The following is a 24,487-nucleotide window of genomic DNA, read 5'->3' as shown; positions in this document are numbered from 1 at the left end:
CCTCAATATACTTAAAATAAAAATAAAAGGAAGTAATATGTGTGTTCATTATTTTTTACCTGAAAATGTGTACTAAGATTCCATGTACTATCTTCCCTAGTTGTTTCATTCAGTGAGCCGTTTTATGAAACTATTTCAGATTGTAATATGAATTTCCTGATATTTTTGTCCAATAAAAAAAGAGAAACATGTGGTTTTGTTTCATACTTTTCTACATTTTTATTGTTTCAAACACATACTTTAACCAACAAACTTGTATAATTGGCTGAATTGAACAATTAGCATTCCTGTATTATACAACAATTTAACATCATTTACAATTATTAATTCATTTAGGCTGAAGGCCACTTCCATTACTCATAAGACATGTCCCTCCCTACCACAACTCAAAGAACAAAATTTTGAATTGAATAAAATGAGAATGTTATTCTTCACTAAAATCAATGGAAATTGGAGAATTTTCTTCTAAGAATTTCCTGTAAAAATTCATTCCACGTATCAATCGGCCCTGGCAAACACCAATGGATACAATCACTATAGCCCTTCATCCATTTATTGCCCCAATAGGCTCCTGGATGTCCATCTGGTCTCATTAACATGGCTCTTGTCACGTCCACAACTTCAAACATGTTACCATTTTTTTCTCCATCTTTTCTTGCTCTTTCAATTTCTTCGATTTGAATGTTCCGAAATTCCCAATCTTGATCACCAATTTTAACTTCATCTCTAGTAAACGGCCTTGTTCTGTTGCAAAATCCTCCTTCATTCCATGCTCCTTGCTCGAATTGACCAGCGGAGAATGTCCTCAAAAGCACAACAATACCTATTCAAAAACCGTGCAGACTTTTTAGGAATGAGTTCAACGTATTTATGATTAATTTTAAAAATTGAACCCATCAAGATTAAAACCGAGTCTATATATACCTGAGCATTCCACGCATTTGTTTATGTAGTTGAAAGCAGCTTGAAATGCTCTTCGAATGACATAACCAGGGCCAAGATCTTGAACCCCTGCTTCCCCACAATAAACACATCCAATAAGGTTTCCATTTTCGTAAAGATAATTAGGTCGAAGGAACCAATGTCCATCTGAGAAAATAGCATAATCTATGTTGGTTAAATGTTGAGTCCAATTCCCATTTAATTTGTCCAAATGCAAGTCAAATCCGCCCGTGAATGAACCATTGATAACTCTCTCAGTAGCAAAGACAAGAAATTCTGTGCGGAGGACCATCAGAGTGAAGTTATGACGAGGAAATAACCATGTTCTGAATTTGTCTTCAACATCCTTGTACATGTCTGTTGGACTTTCTTCCTGCAAGTTTTTGTACCAAATTAAATCTTACTTTTTGTTGCATAATTCTTTTTTTGTCAAAATCTCAGTTGTTGCATTAAAGATGATGATAGCTTAGTGGTTCTTTGCGGCAATATTGCACATGATATTTGTGTAATAATAATCAAAAAAGGCATAATGTGAATATAAAATCTTTGTTGCATGTGAAGGGAGCAGTCGAAGAATGAGTCACGTAAATTTGACATAATTTTAGATAGAAAGAACAAAATGTAAAGATGTTACACCTAGCCTAAGCCCAACCAAATTCCAAAAATCAGCTCGCCAAGAGAATACAAAAGTGATAAAATAATTAAAAATACTCCCTCTGTTATTTTATTTTTCGAGAGTCAAACAGTTTAAGTTTGATCGAAAATTTGTGCGTAGAATCTTTAATCTTTTTTAATGAAATTTATATATCTGTAAACTATGTGAAAAGTACTATAAGTCACAATAATTGACAATTCAAAATAAATTGAAAGATAAATGAAAATTTATTATCAAATATAAACTTATTTGAATCTCAAAATTTGAAATGAAAAGTATCACTTAAATTGAGGCAAAAAAAAAAGTATATTTTTAATATAATAAACAAAGAAGTAGTATTTTTTATGAGCATTTGTGGAAGAAAGTAAAGATGGGACGTACAATAATAATGTGTTAATTGCGAAATTAGCGTCCGAATGAACGGAACATGGGGAAACAATTGTCCTCCAAGTGTCAAAGTCAAACTGACAACAAAAACCTACTCGATCACATCTTGTCATAATTTTCCTTATTTTAAGACCTTAGAAAAAAGAGCAAAGATCACGCATCTCTATGCAATTTTAATACTAGTTTCAATAATTATTGGTGCACCAAATTACGCAGTCCCTAGAGAGATACACAAATAACTATTCCCTCCGTCCCTTTTTACTTGTCCATATTTCCTTTTTTGGATGTCCCTATTTACTTGTCCATTTTGACAAATCAAGAAAAGACAACAAATTTTTTCCTATTATACCCTTGTAAAAGTGTATGTTGTTTCCCTCCAATTTATTTCACTTGAATTCAAAGAAGTGGTTGTAATTTTGAAATGAAAAGTTGTCATAAGGGTAAAATTGTAACTTCACTGTGCTAATCATTGTTGCCTTAATCTGTGTGTCATTTCTAAAGTGGACAACTAAAAAGGGACGGAGGGAGTATGTTCATTCTCTGTACTCTATCTATAAAAAAAATTAGCCTGAATTTGGAGGTGTAGTTTCAAATTATATCATGTAACTATGTGTAGTTGAACATGATATTGAATAATTATAAATTTAGGAAGAAAAGTAGAATGACTAACCGAAGATAAAATACAGAGTAGGGACTCCATATGATTCCTTGCGAGGGAATCGCCTATAAACGCCATCGTCTTTCCTTTAACAAATGTTAAAAACGTTTTAGCATTGAAACGGGGAAGCGTACATTCTTCTGGTTCCCATCTCCACTGCATAAATTCTTCATCTGCCCTTCCGTTCAACAAACAGTTTTTCGAACGAGGAATTGTTGGACAGCTAAAGTTTGTATAATACAGAGAATTACCCTTCTCCTCTAAAACCCAACTACCATTCAACAAGTCACAATCCGATGTACTGTTGTTGTAATCTGCCAAAATATGAGCACAGACAAGGATTACATCCGACGTAAAACTAGTGATTAATTAATAAAAATACTTAAAATAAGTGATTAAAGAAAGGAGTTTTGTCAACTTAATTACCTGCAGGTTGAGAGTGATTAATAATTTGTAAGGAGTTAGTAGGAGGAGCTGAATCTTGTTTGCTTGAGAATTTGAGGATTGGGCTGAAGGGAAAATGAAGCATGTAGCAGCTGAAAATCACAGTTAAAAAGAGTGAATAGAGCAATAAAAAACCTGGGCTTCCCAAGTTAAGAAACTTGTCCCCCTTTAAGACATTATAATTTTGAACATTCTTTCGTGTCTGGACAGAATTACACAAATTCATCTTCATTTGACAACAACGAGAGAAGAGAAAAATATGAGTCAATTTGAATCGGAGTTATGAGAAAAAATAGCAGGGAGGGACAGAGAGAAATGTGGTGCGTGCCCTACTTTTAGAGAACAATGGGTTCATTTTTCTTGAGTAGGTAGTGATTAGGTACACTCTCACTGAACCCATTTGCACGACAGGTCATAATCCATCTTATACACACATGACCACTTCAGACCCAACATATATATACTACATAATCCTACGTGATAAACAAATTTAGCAATTTATCATTAATGTTCACCACATGAATTTAACATATATATACCATCAAGGTTACGATAGAGTGGTAAGTACTCTTTCATTCTTAATTAAGAGGTATCGAATTCCAGTTCCCTTAGGTACAGAGTTGTCTTTGTTAGAGAATGTTTTACCCTAAGATGAAACTTTCAGGCGCGAATCCAAATTTAATCAAGTTTCAATGTGGTATTGGACACCAAATGAGAAAAAAAGAATTTAACATATAAAATATTTCACGTTCATCTTTACTTATCCACTATAGTCATTAATAATCTGAAAATATTTTTATAAGTGATTATAAATTATTTTTTCGCCATGAAAATTTTATCTGTTCATTAAATATGATTTAGAAACACTTCATGAAATTTACAGATTGAATTTTCGTCTTCTATAGCGAGGACTTTTTCTTTAAATTTCACTCTAACTTTTATTTTATGTACATTGTTCAATAATTAAGAAATTTGTTCAAAGGCATAAATTCCAAAAACAATTTGATTTATGATTTGAAAATTTTCATTTTATTTTTATGAACGAAAATTCTAATTAAACACTAGTAGAATCTCTTGATTGATATTTTATTTTTCATTGTAATAACTAATAATAAGCGTTCAATTATCCACCTTTGTAATTCCCTTTCCCATGCCCCCAATTTGAAAAGATTAAAAAAAAACAACTTTACATTACTCAACTTAATTCATGTTTTGATTTGATATGGAATAATAACAAGAACTATTTAATAATTTTAAACACAATAAACAAAATAAAACAAAAGAAAGGGGTTTGATATAACCCTTAACTGTCATTTAGAGGTAAGGTATCCCTCGTTATAAAATGACTTACATATATTTTTTCTGCTACAAAAATGATTCACATATACCTTATGGAAAGTGAAAAAATAATTTTAAATCATTTTTTTACAAAAAAAAAAAATTATTTCAAAATAGTTGTGATATTTTGGCCAGTAGGGAAAACTGTGCATAATAGCGAACTATTAATTCAAAATAAATTTTATAGCTATAGTTTCATTTAATTCTAATTCGTACAAAACACTTTGCCATTCTCGTCTCTCTCCCCTAAATCTCGCTCGCCACTCTCAATTCTCTCCCTCACATCTCTCACATTTATACAAACACAAATGTATAAATTGTGTTTGTGTTTGTATAAAGTGAAAGAGGCTATATATACAAATACAAATACATCTCTCCGTCCTATACACTTACAATTATACTAATACAATTTTTTCCCTGCCCAATTCTCTTTTGCCTCTCTCTCTCTCTCTCGATTTATATAAATACAAATTATACAAATACAACGAACAATTTGTGTTTGTATAAAGCGAGAGAGAGATTTGATATACAGATACAAATGTTTTAACTCGATTCAATTGTCTACAAATCTAAATTTTCTGCAGATATACAAACACAATCATTGATACATATACATAGTAGTTACGTATATACAATTATGTAACCGATATACATATACAATTCACTTCTCTCCACTCTCTGCCCTCTCTCACTCGCTCCTCTATTTTCTCTCCTAATCTCGCTCGCCACTCTAACCTAACACAAAGAACATATACACATACAAATGCAAAATTTTCATAGACACAGACGCCCGATTTATATAGAACACTACGATGTTATACAAATCAGATGCTCCATAGCAAACACAGTTTTCTATGTAGCGCAAGTAGCAAAATTGTAGCTATAGAGCGCTAATATGATTTTTATGTTTGGTATTTTTAAAATTTACTCTTATGAAAACTAGGATAGTTGAGCAACATTTTTGCTTGTGGAGTAGCCTATGGGCCGGGCCGGTTGGAAATATTGAGCCCAATTGAGGTTTCCGCCAACCAGCCCAAATATGCAGTTTCGGATCAAAATTAGCTGACATATTACACGACTTCCCAAAATGAAACTTGAGAGATCAGCATCAGCTATTGACAAAGACAAAACTCCATTAAAACTCCCTTTCTTCACCTTCCAACCAACTACTCCCTTCACTCTCCTCTTCCGCTCGGTAAGAATCTTCCTTCCTTCCTTTCACTTTTCTCTGTTTTCGAATAAACCCTAATTCGATATATCTGTGCCCGAAATTCGAGTCTATTTTTGAATAAAAAGAAAATGCCCTAAATCATATAGTAATAATACGTAGACTGTACATTGTTTTGTGAGTCTTGAAATCGTGAGGTAATTGGCTCTTGTAGTTGTTGTTCCGTTTCTTCTTTTGCTAAAACTTATGATTGTGTTGATACAGTGCTGGAGTTACTTGCAAACTCAAGTCGAAACGTTGGAGTTGGAAACATAAAATGGGGGACGAGAAGGATGCGTTTTATGTCGTGCGCAAAGGGGATGTGATCGGGGTTTATAAGAACTTGAGCGATTTGCAAGCTTTGCTACGAACATCTGTATGTTTTCCTTAGCCTTCTAAGGTTAAATAAATACTTTTCTGCTTTTGGGCCAAAGACAATTTCCTTTATAGTCATTGTTATCTATTGTACTGCTACTTTTTTTTTTTGGGTCTTTTATAGCTCTAGTATAAGAAGAGTTTAATTATTCCAGCTTTTGAACAATGATGAAGAAATAGAGCAAAATGGATACATTATAGCCAACCCAATTAGTTTAGGGTTGAGGCTTAGTTGATTGATTGATTAATTAGAGCAAAATTAATAATACTATCAGATGTTTCTTTTTTGAATGTATTATTTTAATTCTAATCTTTCAGATTGGCGAACCAGCCATAAGTGTTTTTAAAGGGTATCGCCTGAGTAAGGAATCTGAAGAGTATCTGGCCTCTCATGGACTCAAGAATGCAATGTATTCTATGGATTTCAGTGATGTTCGAGACGATCTCTTTGGGACTCTCATCCCATGCCCATTTCGGGTTAGAAAGTTAATCATTCTACTGTTGTTGAACTGGCATTAGACGCAGTTGTCTTATCTATTTGGTAGTACTGTCAATTTGATGATAGTTGGGTCAAATTTTGGCTATTTTCCGGCTTTGAAAGATATATATCAATCCTTTTGTTATCATGATTTAGACTATAGTATTGCGCCACTAGCTTGACTGACTGCGTGAATTTTCTCGGTCAGGCTGAAACTGCGCCCCCCCCCCCCCTCCCCCCAACACACCTTTTTTTTTTTTTGAGAATGTTAACTTTTCTACTATATATTCACAGGTACTAGAAAATTGAAATAATAATAATATTTGCTGGCGACTATTTTTTTTCGGTGATTTTTGAACGGATGACACATTAAATAGATGTGATTGGATAAACTTTTATCAAAGGAGAACTTTGAGTTAAGATGCATGAGAGGGGAAGTGAAAGTTGAGCTAGATTTATATGTACATGAAAAATAAAATTGACTGGTGGAGGACTGGGAGGAAATCGTTTCTTTGCTGCATTGGATAAGAGAGAAAACCGAGTGAATACTGTTGAAAAGCTAGCAATTAAAAACAACTGAATACTATTGAAAAGCTTAATGTGAATAAGCTGAAGAATAATTTTTTGAAGTGTTATCTGGTTATGTGATACATAGTAGCATTTCAAAGAGAAAATGTGATACTTGCCTATTCTCGTGGCACACACCTTCCTGGTGATAATGCTACTGCCATATGTTATATTGCTTCAAGACTAATTCTCATATTTGGGGGGAGGGGGTCTGGATCTGTCTCAAATGCAGAACTGTACTACTGTTACCTTATGGTCACAAAAGCTTGCTAATAGCTGTACAAATGTGATTATTGGGATCCAAATCTGATATTGATTATAGGTTCTGTCACTTTGGATTTGTTAGTTTTTTCTTGCTTTGTCATTGCCGTCATGTCGAACTACTTCCTCCGTTGTGTCTTGCAGCTACTAACTGGTAATTACAAAGTGAGCATAATACTGCTTTTACAATTTTCAGCTAGACCCAACTTGAAATGCTAAGATTTTTTTGGTATCCAATTATTGAAATGTCTGTCTCCTTTTGCTCTGTTGAATACATTTTGTTCCATGAAAAGAAACAACATTAGCATGTTTTTTAGTTATAATTTTACATCAAGCATCATTCCATGCGGATGGATTTTAATGTTTCATGTTTTTGCAGCAACCCGGCTCTTCAAAAGATAAAATTGTCGGGAAGAATGTTCAGGAAAAGAGGATGCAGGTTATCTCTTAATGGCCAATCCATATTATTCTTGCATTTATTAAATGGGGCATGTCTTTCTTGAAAATCATAACTGATATACTTCATTTAGCTCATCAAATCATCAATTATTGCCAAGCATTAATATATTCTGAAGTAGGATAGGATGGAAAGTTTGTACACGTTGTCTATTATTAGGCTTTTGCCTTTCCTGGAATAGGAAACTAATTGTCTGGCCTAGTGATGGTGGTTTCCTTGATAACTCTTTTAGTGTAATGAGAACTAACATCTAGTAGTAGAATAAATGTTGTGGATAAGTCTTTGATATTCACTTTGTTTTATTCCTTCGTTCAGATGGAGTTGGTGGCATCTCCTTCATTTGCAGCTGCTGGTCAGCAAAAACTTGCTAAATTGGACAATTTCCTAGAAGCTCCCCCGATTTCGTCATATCCTGTAAGTTAAAATTTTTTTGTATCAAGATGTGCAAATTTTTTCATTTTCTGCTTTACCTGTATGTTGATATTCTGAGGGATAGGATCGTGTTAGCCTGTCACGACTGAAACCACCCAATGTCCTTCATCGGGCAAACCAACAAGAAATAATTCTTCAATCACTTTGGCAACAAGAGGTAATAAAAATCTAGAACAGTGAATATATCATAAATAACAATATCTGATAAGCCTCAGGAACTGATGTCACAAGTCATGAGTCACTAAGAATATGAGGTACAATTCTGTATGAGAGTAATGCATAATCAATCTGAAGTACAAATCAGAACAAAGAGACCCTAAGTTACCATGAACAAGCTGATAGCTCAACAGCTCACACTGGGATGTTGATAGATCTTGAATTCTCACTCACTCCGCTGCAGCTTGAATCCATATCTGCACACTCGGTGCAGAAGTGTAGGGTGAGTAAGAGTACTCAGTAAGTATCTTTGACCTCTCCAAATAAGATAGTGGCAAGAGACAATATAGAAGGTACTCACTTTTAAACCTGTGCATTTACTATATACAATAATTACAGAAATAGTAATGTGCTTTGAACTTATGTTTTGAGCCACTGTATTTATTTTGTGGTACTTCAGTTCCAAGTCAAAAAATCATGTCTCTGTGACATAAATAAGATATTGTAGCTGAGATGGTCTTATTTCGCCAAATAGGGTGGTGTGACTCGCTTGTAATATGATGAACACACTGTTTTCTTTTAAGTACTAGTATCTTTATGTGATCTTTGCTTGAAGCTTGGAGGAACAATTTTGTAAATAGATACCTTCAGTCTCCCTACATGCAGTGTTCATGCATTCTTGAGTTTGATGGGGCTTCAAAGGGGAATCCTGGTCTAGCTGGTGCTGGGGCTGTGCTGCGTGCTGCAGATGGAAGTATGGTATGCTCCCTATCCTTTTAGAAGATGTGGTTTGTCACCACAAATTTACAGGTTTTCGACTTTGTGATTCTTTTCTGTAGGTTTTCCGGCTGCGTGAAGGTGTAGGTGTGGCAACTAACAACGTTGCTGAATACAGAGGCGTAATCTTAGGGCTAAGATATGCTCTTGAGAAAGGTTTCAAACACATTAAAGTCAAGGGCGATTCGAAACTTGTCTGCATGCAGGTATTCTTTCTCTTCTTCTTACAGCTGTTTTTTTTTTGTTTGTTTTAGTTTTCGTTTCATTTTTAATTTACTTTTAGTAAATTAGTCAATTTTTTCTGCTTTCTCACTTTTAATATCCTGTCAAATTTATATATCTTCAGTAATTTGTTGAAACCACTGATTTCTAAAACAATTGCTGAAGAGCTTTTGCCATTGAGTGTCTGAGACATATTCATTAAACTGGGCTACACCAACAGAAAGTGGACCATTCCAAATAATGAGACACATGGTTTTTAACCAACTAGTTTTTGGACACGTACATCCCAAATTAACTAGAATATGATTTTGCATAATCACATAAAATTAACACAAATTAATTAAGATTCATGAATGTAATTCTTAGTTCGCGACTTGATGGTTGAGCTCAAAATATGCCCATATGAAATTTGACAATTAGAACAAATGTATTTCAAGACTCAATGACCCCCCCAAACCACCACACACACACAGAGATAAATGAATGTGTGTGTATAATTCATTTAATCATATTTCATAAATAGTCATAGCAAAATCAACCAAATGGAACATCAACAAATCTAATTTTAAAAAAATGAATTTTGTGGAGGATTTAGAGAGTGAATATAGTTTACCTTTTATTGCACCAATACTTTCAGTTCTATAAAGGTCTCTCCGGCTTCCTTTTAATGCACAATGTTATCATTTTTTTTCTTTTTTCAAGCATTATCCAACCAAACTCCATGTCTTCACCTCGACTTTTTTCTCACAAATTGTAATTCTGCATATTATCTTTTTTCTTTTGATGAGTCAGTTGATTAGGCCAGCTACATAAAAACATGAAATACTATAATAAGAGAGAGAGAGAGATGATCAAAGAAGGCTTTTAAACAGAAATGACAAAAGCTAAGCAATATCCACCAAGTTTCGAATTGTGCATCACTGCCCTCGAGGATTTCTCGGTTATAATTAGAAAATGGCAAAGCTAAGAGCTGTTGTGGAATAAAAGAATGCAACAGCAGGCTAGCAGTTTGGCTGCCCACATTGTCTTGGGAAAACTTGCTTCTCAACATCCCAATTTGAATCCCAGAGAGCATAAGGTGTAGGTTAATGATTAATTCAAGAAACTTATTTTACTTAGCTTTTATTTGGCTTTAGTTTGACTGTTTTGCCGAATGCCTAAGATTTTACAGTGACAGGTTTAGGAGCGACTATAAAGACCCTATAGGATTTGAGACATATTCAGCCTATATGTAATTTGATAGGAATTATGGGTCGGTATAGCTTGCCTTCTTGATGGTACCTCATCCACTCCATCCCAAGAGACACCTAAACCAGTTCAAAAGTGAAGCTATTCTTCCCTTGCAACCTATGGGATCTTATGCTGAGATCATATGTGCTTTTGCTGTGCTATTTATATTTCATTTAGTTTTATGTTTTTGCTGGAACTGCTTCTGGGCCGGTCTCTCGTTTTTACAAATTTCTTCATGGAACAGACTCAAGGAATCTGGAAATGCAAGAATCAGAACATGGCTGAGCTATCCAAGATTGTTAAAGAGCTTAAAGATCAGTTTATGTCATTCCAGATCAACCATATGGATAGAGTATGGCCAATTTTTCCTCTTTTGCTAATTTGGAGCTTACTGAGCTTGTCTATCAGAATTTAGATTTTCGAAGTCATTCTATCTTGCAACTGCATGTTGTTTTTGTGATGAAAATGGAATTGTGTGGTCTCCTGTGACCAAAAAAGGTGCAAGTGGTAGCCTTCGGGGTGGCCCAGTGGTTTGGGCTTGGGACTTCCATGTTGGAGGTCTCAAGTTCGAAACCCCTTGCCAGCGAAAGCAAGGGGTTTGCCTTCTGAGTCGAGCTTGTCGCACCAGGCTTGCCTAGTGCGGGTTATCTCTCCTATGTGGTTTGCGAGCTATTGCATAGGAGCGGGGGTTTTACCCTGTGCGCACCCAAAAGGGTAGCGGCTGCGGGTTTCCCTTGTCATAAAAAAAAAAGAAGGTGCAAGTGGTGGTACTTGAATGCCATGTTTAATTTATGCAATATATATATAATTTCTCTTTCTTGCTAATTTGTTCTATGAAATTGATTTTATCACCTTGTTGCTAGAAGTGAATAGTCTTGCTTACCTAGTCTATCAATTCACTCTGTTCTGGTTGCTCTGCATGACAAGTTCAGAATTTTCCTACACACATAATTGTTCCTTTCTTTTTAAACATTAAAAGCTGTCTTTTCATCCAATTCCGAGGGTTTTACTTGTTTAACATATCAGGAATCCAACACTGAAGCCGATGCCCAGGCAAATTTAGCCGTGTATCTCAAGAGTAAGGGTCTTTATCTTGTGGCCCCTTTCTTGTGTTTGAATAAGTTTCTCTTTTCCCGTGAGAAATCTAATAAGAATATTTTCTTGCAGATGGCGAAATTCAAGTGGAATGTGACATGATAACTTAAATAAGTCTCAAACTACCTCAACTTGTTGGGATTTTGGAAAGGATGAATGACCGCCAAGACGAACCATATTGGATTTTCAGTTGTCTAAAACTACGTCTTGTAACATGTAGATATATGATCTGAATTATGTGCATGTAACCTAATTATATATCTGGATTGAAAGTAGCTTCTGGTGTAACCTAATTTGCAATGAAAATTGATTGGGACAAGTACCAGGCTTCTTTTTTATAGTACTGATATTGTAGCACGTTGAAACTTGTTTTACTGTTGCTGTTGTCACGTAAATTAGTTTCACTGACATATTCACACAGGGTTGTGTTTTAACATTGAATTATGTGAAGGAAATTCAAAAAAAGCTTTTATATGATTTTTTCTTTTCCAGATCTTGCTTTTGATGTGGAAGCTTTTCAATTGAACATAAATAAAGTATAGTAGTTGTTTAGTTTAGTGTTTGAGTTGTACCAAATAAAAAAATACTAAGTAATTTCTGTGTAATTGCGTAAGTATACGGACAGAACATTAATTAACTCTAAAAATCAGAAATTATAATTGGGCCGGAAAGACACGTATCTGGACAGCCCAAATATGCAGTTTCGGACCCAAATCAGCTGACCCGTTTACCCGGGACTAAACGAAAGTGGGGAAACTATTAAGACCTGAGCTGAGCTGCTGGCAAAAAAATCCAATTCTCTCTCCCCCAGTCCCAACTACTCCCTCCCTTCACTCTCTTCCTCTGCTCGGTAAGAATCTTCATTGTATTCTTTCTCTTTTCTATGTTTTCAGAAACCCTAATTCGTTTATCTTTGTGTCTGAAATATGATTATTTTTTTAATACAAAAAAGCCCTAATTGAGATGGTAATTGAGTATCGTTGATACTATATTAACTGCAACTGATCATACATGCAAGGTAATATGTATACTGAAAATTGTTCAGTGAGTCTAGAATGGAGTTTTTTATGAGTGGAACTTGGACTTTTAGTATTTGTTTTTGTGTTTTTACTAAGTAATACTGTGTTGTGTTGATACAGTGGTGGAGTAACTTGCAAAGCCAAGTAAACGCGTTGGAGTTGGACACATAAATGGGGGACGAAAAGGATGCTTTTTATGTCGTGCATAAAGGGGATGTGATCGCTGTCTATAAGAACCTGAGTGATTTACAAGCTCTGCTACGATCTTCTGTATGTTTCCTTTAATGTTTTTTCTGCTTTTGGGCCTTACACGGGGTTATCTGTTGTACCACTTTTTTGGAGTCATGTAGAGCTCAAGTATAAGAAGAGTCTAATTATTACAGCTTTTTAACAATGATGAAGAAATAGAGCAAATTGGATACAATATAGCCGACCCCACTAGTTCAGAGTTGAGGCTTAGTTGATTAGAGCACAAGTAATAATATTATCAGATGTTTTTTTTTTTGAATGTATTTTCTATTTTTTTCTGTGATCTTTCAGGTTGGTGAACCAGCCATAAGTGTTTATAAAGGGTATCACCTGGCTAAGCAATCAGAAGAGTATTTGGCATCTCATGGACTCAAAAATGCAATGTATTCTATGGATTTCAGTGATGTTCGAGATGATCTCTTTGGGATACTCGTCCCATGCCCTTTTCGGGTTAGAAAGTTGATCATTTTACTGTTATTGAACTGGTGGTAGATGTAGTTGTTTTATCTATTTGACAATTTTGTCTTAACTGTTTGATAATAGTTGGGTCAAATTTTGGCTAATGTCCGGCTTTTAAGTTTCATACCCAGTAGTGTGCTGCAACCTTGACTGACTGCATGATTGTTCTCGGTCAGGCTGAACTAATCCTTCTTTTGATCTTCCAACTATGTTATAGGCAATTGAGTAGGATTGATTCTCCAGTTAGTGACCTTTTACTGGTAACTGAGTGGTAGTGATTACCAATTGTATCTACTCCATTTAGTGACTTTTTATGTCTTTAGGTGTATGTCTTTTGCCTAGCTTTGATATCTTCTTTTGCAAGGCGCTGGTGCTTCCATGTAGCTCCTTTTTCTAAAGAAAATGGACAAATATTGAATGCAACTGTTATTTATCGCTTTGACATGATATCCATCTCATTGTTCCTCTTTGATGCACTTTCATCTGATTGTTGAGATAAAAGATAGCTCTTCAGCACTCTCTATTGTCTTTTCCTTCCAATTTATCTCATGACACAACATTTTGGCGCAGCAGAAATGGTTTTGACCTCATGAGATTAATTTTTCCTATGTAGGATAGGTTCTAAATAATGAAGTGCCTTGTGTTTTGGAAGAGGAAAATATCACTCCATCTTCTACAATCATATGAGGACAATCATTACTGGAAGAATTACTCCGGGATGATGTGTCTTTATATCTTTGCTTATACAGTTTTTATTGAACACTTAGCTGAGGCCCGTATTTGGTAAAAGAGATTCTGAATTTTTTTAAACTAAATATATTTAGGTATATAGAAAATTTAAATAATATTATTTTGCTAGCATTGATTCTTTAATGGTGATTTTTGAACGGATGACATATAAAATTGATGTTATTGGATAATTTTGTACCACCAGCAGAACTTTAAGCCAAGATGCATGAGAAAGGAAGTGAATATTTACTTAGATTTCTATGTATTTGAAAATAGAAATTGAAAGGTGTAGGACTGGAACTGGGAAGAAATCATTTATTGCTGCATTAGATGAGAGAGCAAACCAAGATGAATACTGTTTTAAAGCTAACAAAAAAAAGATGAATACTATTGAAAAGCTTAATGTGAATAAACTGCAGTTTTTTTAAAAAAAAATCTTAAGTGTTCATCCGATTATGTGGTATGTGGTAGCATTTCAAAGAGAAAATGTCATACATGCCTACTTTTTGTGGCGCATACTTCTTTTTGATAATGCTACTGCCATAGGTTGTATTGCTTCAAGACTAATTTGGTTCATGGGTGGAAAGGGGTCAGATCTGTCTCCAATGCAGAATTGACTATTGTTACTTGTGGTCACAGAAACTTGCCAAGTAGCTTTACATATGACATTCTTGGGATCCAATTTGATATCGTTGATAGGTTAATTCACTTGGTTGATTTGTTAGTTTTTCCTCGCTTTGTCATTGCCATGGCACTACTTCCTCTATTGTGTCTTGTGACCACTGACTGGTAATTAAAGAGTGCAGATAATACTGCTTGTACATTTTTCAGCTATACCTAACTTGAAAGTCTTAGATGTTTTAGCATTCAATTATTGATATGTCTGTTCCCATTCGCTCTGTCAAATTCAGCAGTCTATGGTTTATAATTGTGTCTTGAAGAAAACCAAATTCAGCATGTTTTCTAGTAACAATTTTACATTAAGGACGATATCATGCATGCAGAATTTTAAATTTTTTTGTTCTGTTTTTGCAGCAACCTGGCTCTTCGAAAGATAAAATTATCGGGAAGAATCTTCAGGAAAAGAGGATGCAGGTAATCTCTTAATGGTCAATCCAGATTGTTCTTACATTGATTGGATGGGGTATGTCTTTCTTGAAATGTCATAACTGATATACTTTCTTTATGCCCAACTTCAGTCATCAAAACAACTATATCATCAGTTACTACAATGCCTTAACATGTTGTGAAGTAGGATGGGATGGAAATTTCGGATGGTGTTTATTATTAGGCTTGTGCTTTTCCTGGAATAAGAAACTAATTGTCTGGCCTAGGGATGGTGGTTTCCTCAATAGCTCTTGAAGTAAAATGAGGATACTCATCTAGTGGCGGTATAAATGTCAAGGATAAGCCTGTTTGCTGCATGTAGTTGCTTCTATTAACGAAGTTGTGGTTCACATTTATCGTTTCTAGTATAAATCTGATTTATTGTCCTAAGAACTCAATTTTATCGATGGTTCAACTCACAAGTTTTAGTTAATCTTGTCTTTGCCTTATGATAATTTGTTCGGTCCTCCATTTTGTTTAATATACCTTTCTAATTTAATTGAGTCAGCATGTGAAAGTCTTGCTATTATGAAAAGGTGTGTGTAGTGTCTTTGATATTCACATGATTTTTTTCCTTACATTTAGATGGAGGTGGTTGCATCTCCTTCGTTTTCAGCCGCTGGTCAGCAAAAACATGCCAAATTAGACAATTGCCTAGAAATTCCCCCGATTTCGTCATATTGTGTAAGTATATTTTTTTGTCTAATAATTCTTGTATCAATATGTTTAAATTCTTGTCATTGTCTGGTTTATCTGGATGTTGACATTCCGGGGGGGGGGGGGTGATTTGGTGGGTGGTGTTAGCCTTGGATAGGGCTTGCTCCTATGTTTTGACTTTATGCTGCTGATGTACAAAACTAGTGAGGAAAGTGATGCTTATTAGAGCTGATTTGGAAAATAAAAGGATGAAAAGTCCTGATTCGGCAACCACTGAACCAAGGAGGACCGAGTGATTCTTAAATCAAACTGTGAAGGGCAAAGTGGAACTTTGTTGGTTAAGGTTGCGCAAAAGTCCAAAGTTTGAAGATGGTGACAAAATTTACATGTAATCTATGTTGCTCGGATTCTCCAATAAATAGTGCCGCATCCATGCTAGATCCTCCAAAAATGCACTACTTTTGAAGGATCCGACATGCTCTCGTCAACATTTTGAAGAGTCCGAGCAACATAACTTGTATTAAGTTTATTTTAGAATGTAAGGGGTCGTTTGGTATAAAAATTAATAACACACTGATTAGTAATGCAAGGATTACTAATGCAGGGGTTAGTAGTGCAGGGATATGTAATGCAGGGTTTATTTTTATCAAGTGTTTGGCTCATTGTTTCCCACCCCATCTTGTGTTTGGATTAAAACTCTATAAAAAGTTTTTTTCCAATTATACCCTTGAATAATTATGTAATTGGGTCAAGCTAGATAATTGCCGGACAATATTATTTTTCTATGGCTTTCTAACTAGCTAGGGGTTGAACAATTTTGTTGTCATGTTTGCTATTTTTTCACTTGAATTATTTAAGGATAAATAGTTGTCATCTTAATGAATTAATCACTCACAAAATGTCAATTTTCAATTAAAAAGATAAACCATCTACTTTTAAAACCGAAAAGACGGTAAACAATAGGAAAATTGAATAAATCATCTACATTTACACATAAAAATTGTAAGTTGTAGTTTTAATATGTATGCAATTTTATAAATTGTTCAAAATACAAATAATTAGAAAACCACTATATATATATATGTAGATGATTAAAGAAACAACGTAAAAGAGTCTATTTGGACTTTGTTCTTATGTGCTAAAAAAAAGAAAAAAAGGTTCCCGTTGAACTTATGTTTTGAGCCATTTTGTAGTGTATTAATTCTGTTGGCACTTCAGCTCCAAGTCATGATATCATGTCTACTATCTGTATGTGATCTTTGCTTCTAACTTGGAGGAACATTTTGTAACTTGATACCTTCAGCCCCCCTACGTGCAGTGTTCATGCATTCTTGAGTTTGATGGGGCTTCAAAAGGGAACCCTGGACCAGCTGGTGCTGGTGCTGTGCTGCGTGCTGCAGATGGAAGTATGGTATGCTCCCTTTCCATTTAGAAGATGTGGTTTGTCGCCACAAATTTACAGGTTTTCGACTTGTAGTTCTTTTCTGTAGGTTTTCCGGTTGCGTGAAGGTGTGGGTGTGGCAACTAACAACGTTGCTGAATACAGAGGTGTAATCTTAGGGCTAAAATATGCTCTTGAGAAAGGTTTCAAACATGTAAAAGTTAAGGGTGACTCAAAACTTGTCTGCATGCAGGTCTTCTTTACTCTTCTTACTTCTGTTTTTGTTTTATTTTCATTTTCCCTTTAGCAAATTAGTCAATTATTTCTGCTTTCCCACTTTTAATATCCTGTCAAATTTATATATTCCAGTAACTTGTTGAAACCACTGAGTTCTAAAGCAATTGCTGAAGAGCTTTTTCCGCTGATGTCCTAGCAATTAAGAGTGTCTGAGACATACTTATAATCCCCGGGCTACACAAAGATGCCCCAGAAAGTAGACCATTCCAAATAATGATAAATTTGATCTCTATTGATGGACTATGGTATTAAGTATTACTCCCTCCGTTTCAAAAAGAATGACCTCCTTTCCTTTTTAGTCTGTTTCAAAAAGAATGACCTCTTTTCTTTTTTGGTAACATTTTAATTTCAGCTTTTCACGTTACATGTTTAAAGTCACAAGATTGAAGGGCAATTTAGTACATTTGACATAACTTTAATTTAGGACCACAAGATTCAAAAGTCTTTTTTATTTTCTAAAACTTTGTGTCAAGTCAAACCAGGTCACTCTTTGTGTAACGGAGGGAGTATCATCTTAAGTCATCCCTAGTTAGCCTGGGATGGAGTAGCNTTTTAGTCTGTTTCAAAAATAATGACCTCTTTCCTTTTTTGGTAACATTTTAATTTCAGCTTTCCACGTTACATGTTTAAAGTCACAAGATTGAAGGGCAATTTAGTACATTTGACATAACTTTAATTTAGGACCACAAGTTTCAAAAGTCTTTTTTATTTTCTAAAACTTTGTGCCAAGTCAAACCAGGTCACTCTTTGTGAAACGGAGGGAGTATCATCTTAAGTCATCCCTAGTTGGCCTGGGATGGAGTAGCTGTAGTATTATCTTAGTGTATACTCTACAGGTTGTAGTGTATACTCCAAAATCACACAGTGGAATCCACACTGTGGATGAACATGACTGGGTATGTTAGGGAGTGCAAGATAGTTTAGAAGTGCACTCGAATAAGGTAAACTACAAAAACTAATTTGAGTTTATTATTATGTAATTCTGCATATTACTTTTTTCTTTTTATGAGGCAAAGTCGGTTCAGCTACATAAAATCTAGAAACCAATTAATACTATATTACATTCAACACTTGACAGTGTTTTAAGAAAAGAAGAGAGAGAAATGATCCAAGGAAGCTTTTAAAAAGAAATGGGAAAAGCTAAGCATTATCCACCAAGTTTTGAATTGTGTCTCATTGATCCTCGGGGATTTCTCTGTTATATTAAAAAATGACAGAGCTAAGAGATGATGTGGCATAGAAGAATGAGCAGCAGTTTGGATCCCCACATTGTCTTCGGAAAAATTGCTTCTGTTCATCCCAAAGTGAGCTAGAGAATAAAGGTGTAGGTTAATTTGATTGTTTTGCAGAATGCCTAAGGGATTTTGCAGTGACGGATCTGGGAATGAGTATAAAGACCCTATAGGATTTGGTATAAGCTTTCCTTCTTGATGGCACCTCACCCCTTCCATCCTAAGAGACACCCAAACCAGTTCAAAAGTGTAGCTATTCTTGCCCTTGTAACCTGTGTGACTTTATTCTGAGATCATGTGTTCTCGCAGTGCTATTTATATTGCGTTAAGTATTAAGTTATTGCTGGAACTGCTTCGGGGAGATGATCTCTCCTTCTTTAAAAATTTCTATCATGGAACAGACTCAAGGAATCTGGAAATGCAAGAACCAGAACATGGCTGAGCTATCCAAGATTGTGAAAGAGCTTAAAGATCATTTTTTGTCATTCCAGATCAACCATATTTACAGAGTATGGCCAACTTCTCCTCTTTGCTAATTCAGAGCTTACTGAGCCTGTCTATCAGAATTTTGATCTTCAAAGTCCTTATTATATCTTGCATCTGTATGTTATTTCTGTGATGAAAATGCTAGTGTGTGTATTTGTGGTCTCCTGGGACCAGAAAAGGTGCAAGTGGTGGGTGCTTGAATGTCATGTTTAATTTATGCAACAACGAGTTTCATCTTTTCTTGCTAATGCGCTCTATGAAATTGGTTTCATCACCTTGTTGCTAGAAGTGAATAATCATGTTTCTCCGGTCTATAAATTCACTTTGTTTCGCATTTCTCTTCATGAAGAGTTTAAACTAAACTTGTACGTATGTACTAAACACATGATTGTTCCTTTCTTTTAATCATTAAAAACCCATCGTTTCATCTCATTCTGAGGGGTTTTACTTGTTTAACATATCAGGAATTCAACACTGAAGCCGATGCCCAGGCAAATTTAGCCGTGTATCTTAAGAGTAAGGGTCTTTCTCTTGTACTTAAATAAATCTCTCTTTTCCCGTGACAAGTCTGTCTGATAAGAAAGATTTCTTGCAGATGGTGAATTTCAAGTGGAATGTGACAAGAAAACAACTTAATAATGTGAAGTCACCAACTACCCCAACTTGCTTGGGATTTTGTGAAGGATGAATGACACCCAAGACCGATGCATAATGGATCTTTTGTGGTCTAAAGCCAACGTCTTGTTTGTTTTTTTGTAGATATATGATCTGAATTATGTGCACGCATCTGGATTAGGGAAACTTCTGTTTAGGAGCCTGCTCGAATCGATTATTCTCTTCTCATTTGCAATGAAAATTAATTGGTTCTCTAAAGTTAATATTCTAGCACTTCGAAATCTGGATATCTTGGATTGCTTGAATTATGTGGAAAGGAAATTTATCGGCAAGAGTTGCCTACAAGTGGGTTTTAACAATGTTAACAAAATAAACATGGTATTTAAACTAATAATACAATGATAATAAATTATTAATATTAATATTACTCAATCTTTTAAAATAGTCTTAATAAATGAAAATAATTTAATAAATTATACTACTTTATATTACCCAACATAATTGGTATTTAAAAAGGAGGAAATAATCTACTACCAGTAGTATTATATTCGAAATTTACTGATTTTGTCCCAAATATCCATAGGTCCCTTCCATTTGTATTCTGGCTTCTGGATAAGAGTGAAAAATCGTCGGAAAAAAAATATGGCGACCGTCTCAGCATTTTCCGTTTGCAGAGCTAAATCTCATTCTCAAATTCGCCATTCTTCATCTAATACAGTTCCCCAGCTTTTCCCAGTTCAATTCCTTCGGTTTCAAAGTAACAGTGGCATTTGCGGTGGTTATTCTTGCTCTCCAAGTTCGGTGAAAGCGAAGGTACCATTGAGAACTACTAGGATATGTTCTGCAAATGAGGAAGATGGTGCTACTGCTGTTGCCGAAGGAGAATCTGCTGCTCCCACTACATCTGATCAGACTGTTTCTGTTTCCGTCTCCCCTTCCGACGTTCTCACTATGTTCTTTCAGGTTAACCCCTTCTTTTCTATTTTGGTAAAGTTTCTAGTTTTTTCAAAAATGAACTCAACCAATGTGAACCCTTCGGGTTGAAGTTAGGAGGGTTGCAGTAGGTTAATGCCTAGTGTAGGAATAGTTAATTTGGTTGTAATGAATTTCAGTCTGTGCTCATATTGGTTTGAACTTGGTTCTAGTGAAGTTTCTAATTTTGTCAAAAAAATCAACCAGTGTGAATTTTCTGATTAAAGTGAAGAGGGTTGCAGTAGGTTGATGCCTAGTGTAGGAATAGTTTATCTGGTAGTAATGAATTTCAGTCTGTGCTCATATTGATATGAAATGGGTTCTTTTGAGGTGTCTAATTTTATCCAAAAATTCCAACTATGTGAATTCGCTAAGTTAGGATAAAGGAGGAGGGTGAGGTTAATTCTCAGTGTAAGGCTGTAAGCATAGTAAATTTATGAAGAATTCTGGTAGTACTGGTATTTAGTAGTGCTTGCTCATATTGGACTATTGGAGTGAAATGGGTCGGATAAGAATGCATATACAGGATTGGTATAGCCCAACTCCAACTAGTTTGGCAGTGAGGTTTAGTTAATTAATTGATTGATTGTCTAATTAGTGCTCAATGTGTTAGTTTTGTTTGATTTTTTTTTTCAAATTGTTACTTGTCTGTAACCCTTAAGCTTCTTGTGGATTCTTCTGTGAATGGTAAACTGATTTTATACCTTTCTTATCACAGGCAGAAGGAACAATGAATGAAGCTGCTATTCCTTCTGTGACTAACGCTTTAGAGGTAAATTCAGTGTGTAAAATTCAACTTTTTCTTGTACATGCTAATTTGTTGACACTTTCGCAAAAGACGCTACTTGTCTGTGCATTTGAAATACAATGTAGTTGTAGTTGCAGTAGCATGGGACTCTGAATTTTTATTTTTCTGTGTAATTTTAATGCTAGTTGCGGAACACCAGAAAGACTCGCTATTACATTGTAGAGGGAAATAAACAACACGGGTTTTTGCACTTTAAAGGACAAATTAGAGAAAGCAAAACGTTCTGATCTTAAAGAGGGATTTAAACTATTTTTTTCTTTGGGACTAGGCATATCTGAAATCTTATAATCTAGAATCAAAGAACAGGTACAGATATTCATCCGATTCTTGGTGTTCAGAAGCTGCAAGAGAGAACAATTGATTTTGTGAATGTTTGATGAAGAGCTATATCTCTTTCTCCATCTCTCTTCCAAAACATCTGATTTTAGCTAATAATTGGAATTGAAGAATACTTGCAGTTTGACCTTATCAAAAAAGAAAAAAAATATTTGTAGTTTGACCTTTATCGTCTGTCCACATGCATACAGGATATTGAAGGCATTACAGGTCTCAAAATTCAAGTTGTCGAGGGCATTGCAAGTGTCGAGGTGATTCACATATATAATGCTTCTCTTACATTGACTTATTAGCATATCTGTTACAGGAAAATTATTGTAGAAAGTTGACATCTCGATCAGCATATGCACCTTACAGATACTGCATTAAAGTACTAAATCTCTGAAGCATGCTTTAGGTTCCTTACAGATTTCCTAAATTCAATATGCAACAAAGTGGACAACTTCTTGTGCTGCCTTTTTGAGCTTCTCTAGAAATGATAGTAACAGTCTATCTAAATGAACAATATCCTTTACTTTTCATGGAGAGGGGGGGAAATAATTTCTTCTTCAAAAGTAACCTGAAAAATAATTATTTGTGAAAAGAATGTTGTTAAAGTACTTATTACATTTTAATCTTTAAGATATTCTGTAGAAAATTTAACAGTGTCAAAGCTATCTTTTGAAGCTTCTATTTCCCCTAGCATACTAACAGCATCAAATCCAAAAATTTAAGAATTTCATTAGCATAGATCAAGCATATAAAAGAGGAAGGTAAAGTTACTATCTATTTCCATCAGAATTTCAAATCTCAGTTCCTTATTTCAGCTTACCACCTTCAGTGCATATTAGTATCCTTGGTGCCATGGAAGTTAGGATCTCATTGCAGAGAAGAGAGCCGGAAAGGATTTGTGAGTGTCTAGGATTTTCATCATATAATTCTGCATCCAATAAAATTTTGCTGAATTCCTTTTATCTGGTTATACAATATAAGGTCATAGAACCTGATAAAAAAAAATGTAAGACCTTAGAAAACTGACGAGGTGAGGGCTAAAGGTAAGTTCTGTCTTTCTTTTTGATGAATAGAACAGGAGGAATCAGTATTGTGGTGAATTATGTAATAACATCTCTATATCTACACATGGAGAAACTTTTCCTTTGAACTTACTGTTGCAAAAGAATATAAGAAACATCTAAAGACATGTTTCTATTTTCTACATTCAGAAGATAATGCATTTGAAGAACCGAGAAATGAAACATGGTATATCCTTGGTTCAGTGTTAACCTTCCTTGTTATTTGATGTAGTTAACCAAGCAAACGACAATACAAGCTACAGGGGTGGCTTCCAGTTTGGTTGAAACAATACAAGGTTCAGGCTTCAAGTTGCAAACATTGAATCTGAGCTTTCAGGATGAAGAAGATATTAGCTAAGGGGTGGATTATAGAGTTCAGAGACATGATGATATCTTTCACGAGCATCTTAAGATATCTCTATTTCCCTACTTGGATGCCATTAGTTCAGTACTTCAGTAAGCCTATATCTGTAACATTTTTGTATTATGCAGTTCTTCGATCTATTTTCCCGTAGCAGATGTTCCTTCCCACAACGTATAAAACACTTGTGAATTACTAATGAGCAGCAGAATCAATTTGTTTATTTGAAACAAGTGGTATACAAAGGGAAAGGTACTTTTTATGAGCCGTCGGAGTCATAATACTTGCAACTTGCAAGTCAGGCCCAAATAGGAGGGAATGTCATGTTAAATTAGTTTATTCCTTGATGTATCTTGATTTGAACTTACGGTCAAGAGCAAGAGGATAAACTTGATTATTGAAAACTGACCAAAATGGACAAGTTACAACTTACAATATTGGATAACCCAAAATACGAGTAGCAACTGTACCAAATTACTCTATGTTGGCAAGGAATCAATCCAAATGGTAACTAGTAGTAGCTCATTTCTCAATTGTTAATGAATCTATGACATCGATCGATTAGTCAGGCCAGTAAACAGCCTTGATTAATTGATAATTCCATATTATAAGTCATCAGCTTCTGCCACTTGGTGATTTTTTTGTCTATTATCAAGAGTTTTACAGAATGCAACTATCGAAAAGGACAAGAAGAATTTGCTAGGAATTGTCTATTTCTAATGCCAGCAACTCAATTAATTAAACAATTGTGAAAGGCATGCATTTTCCTATAAATAGCTTGTCTGAGAACCTGGGATAAGCAGATTTCGAACAACCACCTTAATTTCCTTCAAATAGGGAAAGATGGCCCTCCAAAGGTTTGTTTTTGTAGCAGCAATTATGCTTGTCTTCATGGCTAATTTATCTGTGAGAGCACAACAAGTAGGAGCACCTACTCCAACTCCAGGGGGTCCTTCAGACAACTCTAATGCATCACCAAATGGATTCGTTTCGACTCAGCAAATATTGCTTGGTTTTCTGAGCATTGGCATGTCCATGTTTCTTTT

At 35.0% G+C, this 24,487-nt stretch overlaps 4 protein-coding genes across 5 annotated transcripts; 3 read left to right on the top strand and 1 right to left on the bottom strand.

The window, feature by feature from the left end:
* Positions 1-406: 406 nt before the first annotated feature.
* Positions 407-3,412, bottom strand: LOC125848230 (xyloglucan O-acetyltransferase 3). Its single transcript, XM_049528060.1, has 4 exons — positions 3,069-3,412; positions 2,655-2,956; positions 925-1,315; positions 407-823 (listed from the first exon to the last, which is right to left on the bottom strand). The coding sequence occupies exons 1-4, from the start codon at positions 3,316-3,318 to the stop codon at positions 441-443; spliced, it is 1,326 nt and encodes a 441-aa protein (XP_049384017.1). The 5' UTR covers positions 3,319-3,412; the 3' UTR covers positions 407-440.
* A 2,084-nt stretch (positions 3,413-5,496) lies between these two features.
* Positions 5,497-12,000, top strand: LOC125846657 (uncharacterized). The gene is made up of 10 exons (XM_049526219.1): positions 5,497-5,604; positions 5,855-6,007; positions 6,325-6,483; positions 7,692-7,751; positions 8,085-8,183; positions 9,024-9,116; positions 9,197-9,340; positions 10,831-10,938; positions 11,613-11,664; positions 11,754-12,000. The coding sequence occupies exons 1-10, from the start codon at positions 5,512-5,514 to the stop codon at positions 11,789-11,791; spliced, it is 999 nt and encodes a 332-aa protein (XP_049382176.1). The 5' UTR covers positions 5,497-5,511; the 3' UTR covers positions 11,792-12,000.
* Positions 12,001-12,465: 465 nt separating this feature from the next.
* On the top strand, positions 12,466-20,188 carry LOC125846658 (uncharacterized). Of its 2 annotated transcripts, none has more exons than XM_049526220.1 (10): positions 12,466-12,531; positions 12,821-12,970; positions 13,241-13,399; positions 15,173-15,232; positions 15,830-15,928; positions 17,205-17,312; positions 17,392-17,535; positions 19,213-19,320; positions 19,762-19,813; positions 19,893-20,188. In XM_049526220.1, the coding sequence occupies exons 2-10, from the start codon at positions 12,872-12,874 to the stop codon at positions 19,931-19,933; spliced, it is 870 nt and encodes a 289-aa protein (XP_049382177.1). In that variant the 5' UTR covers positions 12,466-12,531; positions 12,821-12,871; the 3' UTR covers positions 19,934-20,188. The 2 variants fall into 2 exon arrangements, with proteins under 2 accessions (XP_049382177.1, XP_049382178.1); XM_049526221.1 differs by having other exon boundaries at positions 12,467-12,531; positions 17,220-17,312.
* A 272-nt stretch (positions 20,189-20,460) lies between these two features.
* LOC125849116 (uncharacterized) lies at positions 20,461-23,706 on the top strand. Its single transcript, XM_049529134.1, has 4 exons — positions 20,461-20,875; positions 21,603-21,656; positions 22,220-22,279; positions 23,313-23,706. The coding sequence occupies exons 1-4, from the start codon at positions 20,555-20,557 to the stop codon at positions 23,436-23,438; spliced, it is 561 nt and encodes a 186-aa protein (XP_049385091.1). The 5' UTR covers positions 20,461-20,554; the 3' UTR covers positions 23,439-23,706.
* Positions 23,707-24,487: the final 781 nt, after the last annotated feature.

This window comes from Solanum stenotomum, chromosome 12, assembly GCF_019186545.1.
Source record: "Solanum stenotomum isolate F172 chromosome 12, ASM1918654v1, whole genome shotgun sequence".
Taxonomy (NCBI): Eukaryota; Viridiplantae; Streptophyta; class Magnoliopsida; order Solanales; family Solanaceae; genus Solanum; species Solanum stenotomum.
Note: the sequence above shows the minus strand (reverse complement) of the source record. Positions and strands in the feature narration are given on the sequence as shown.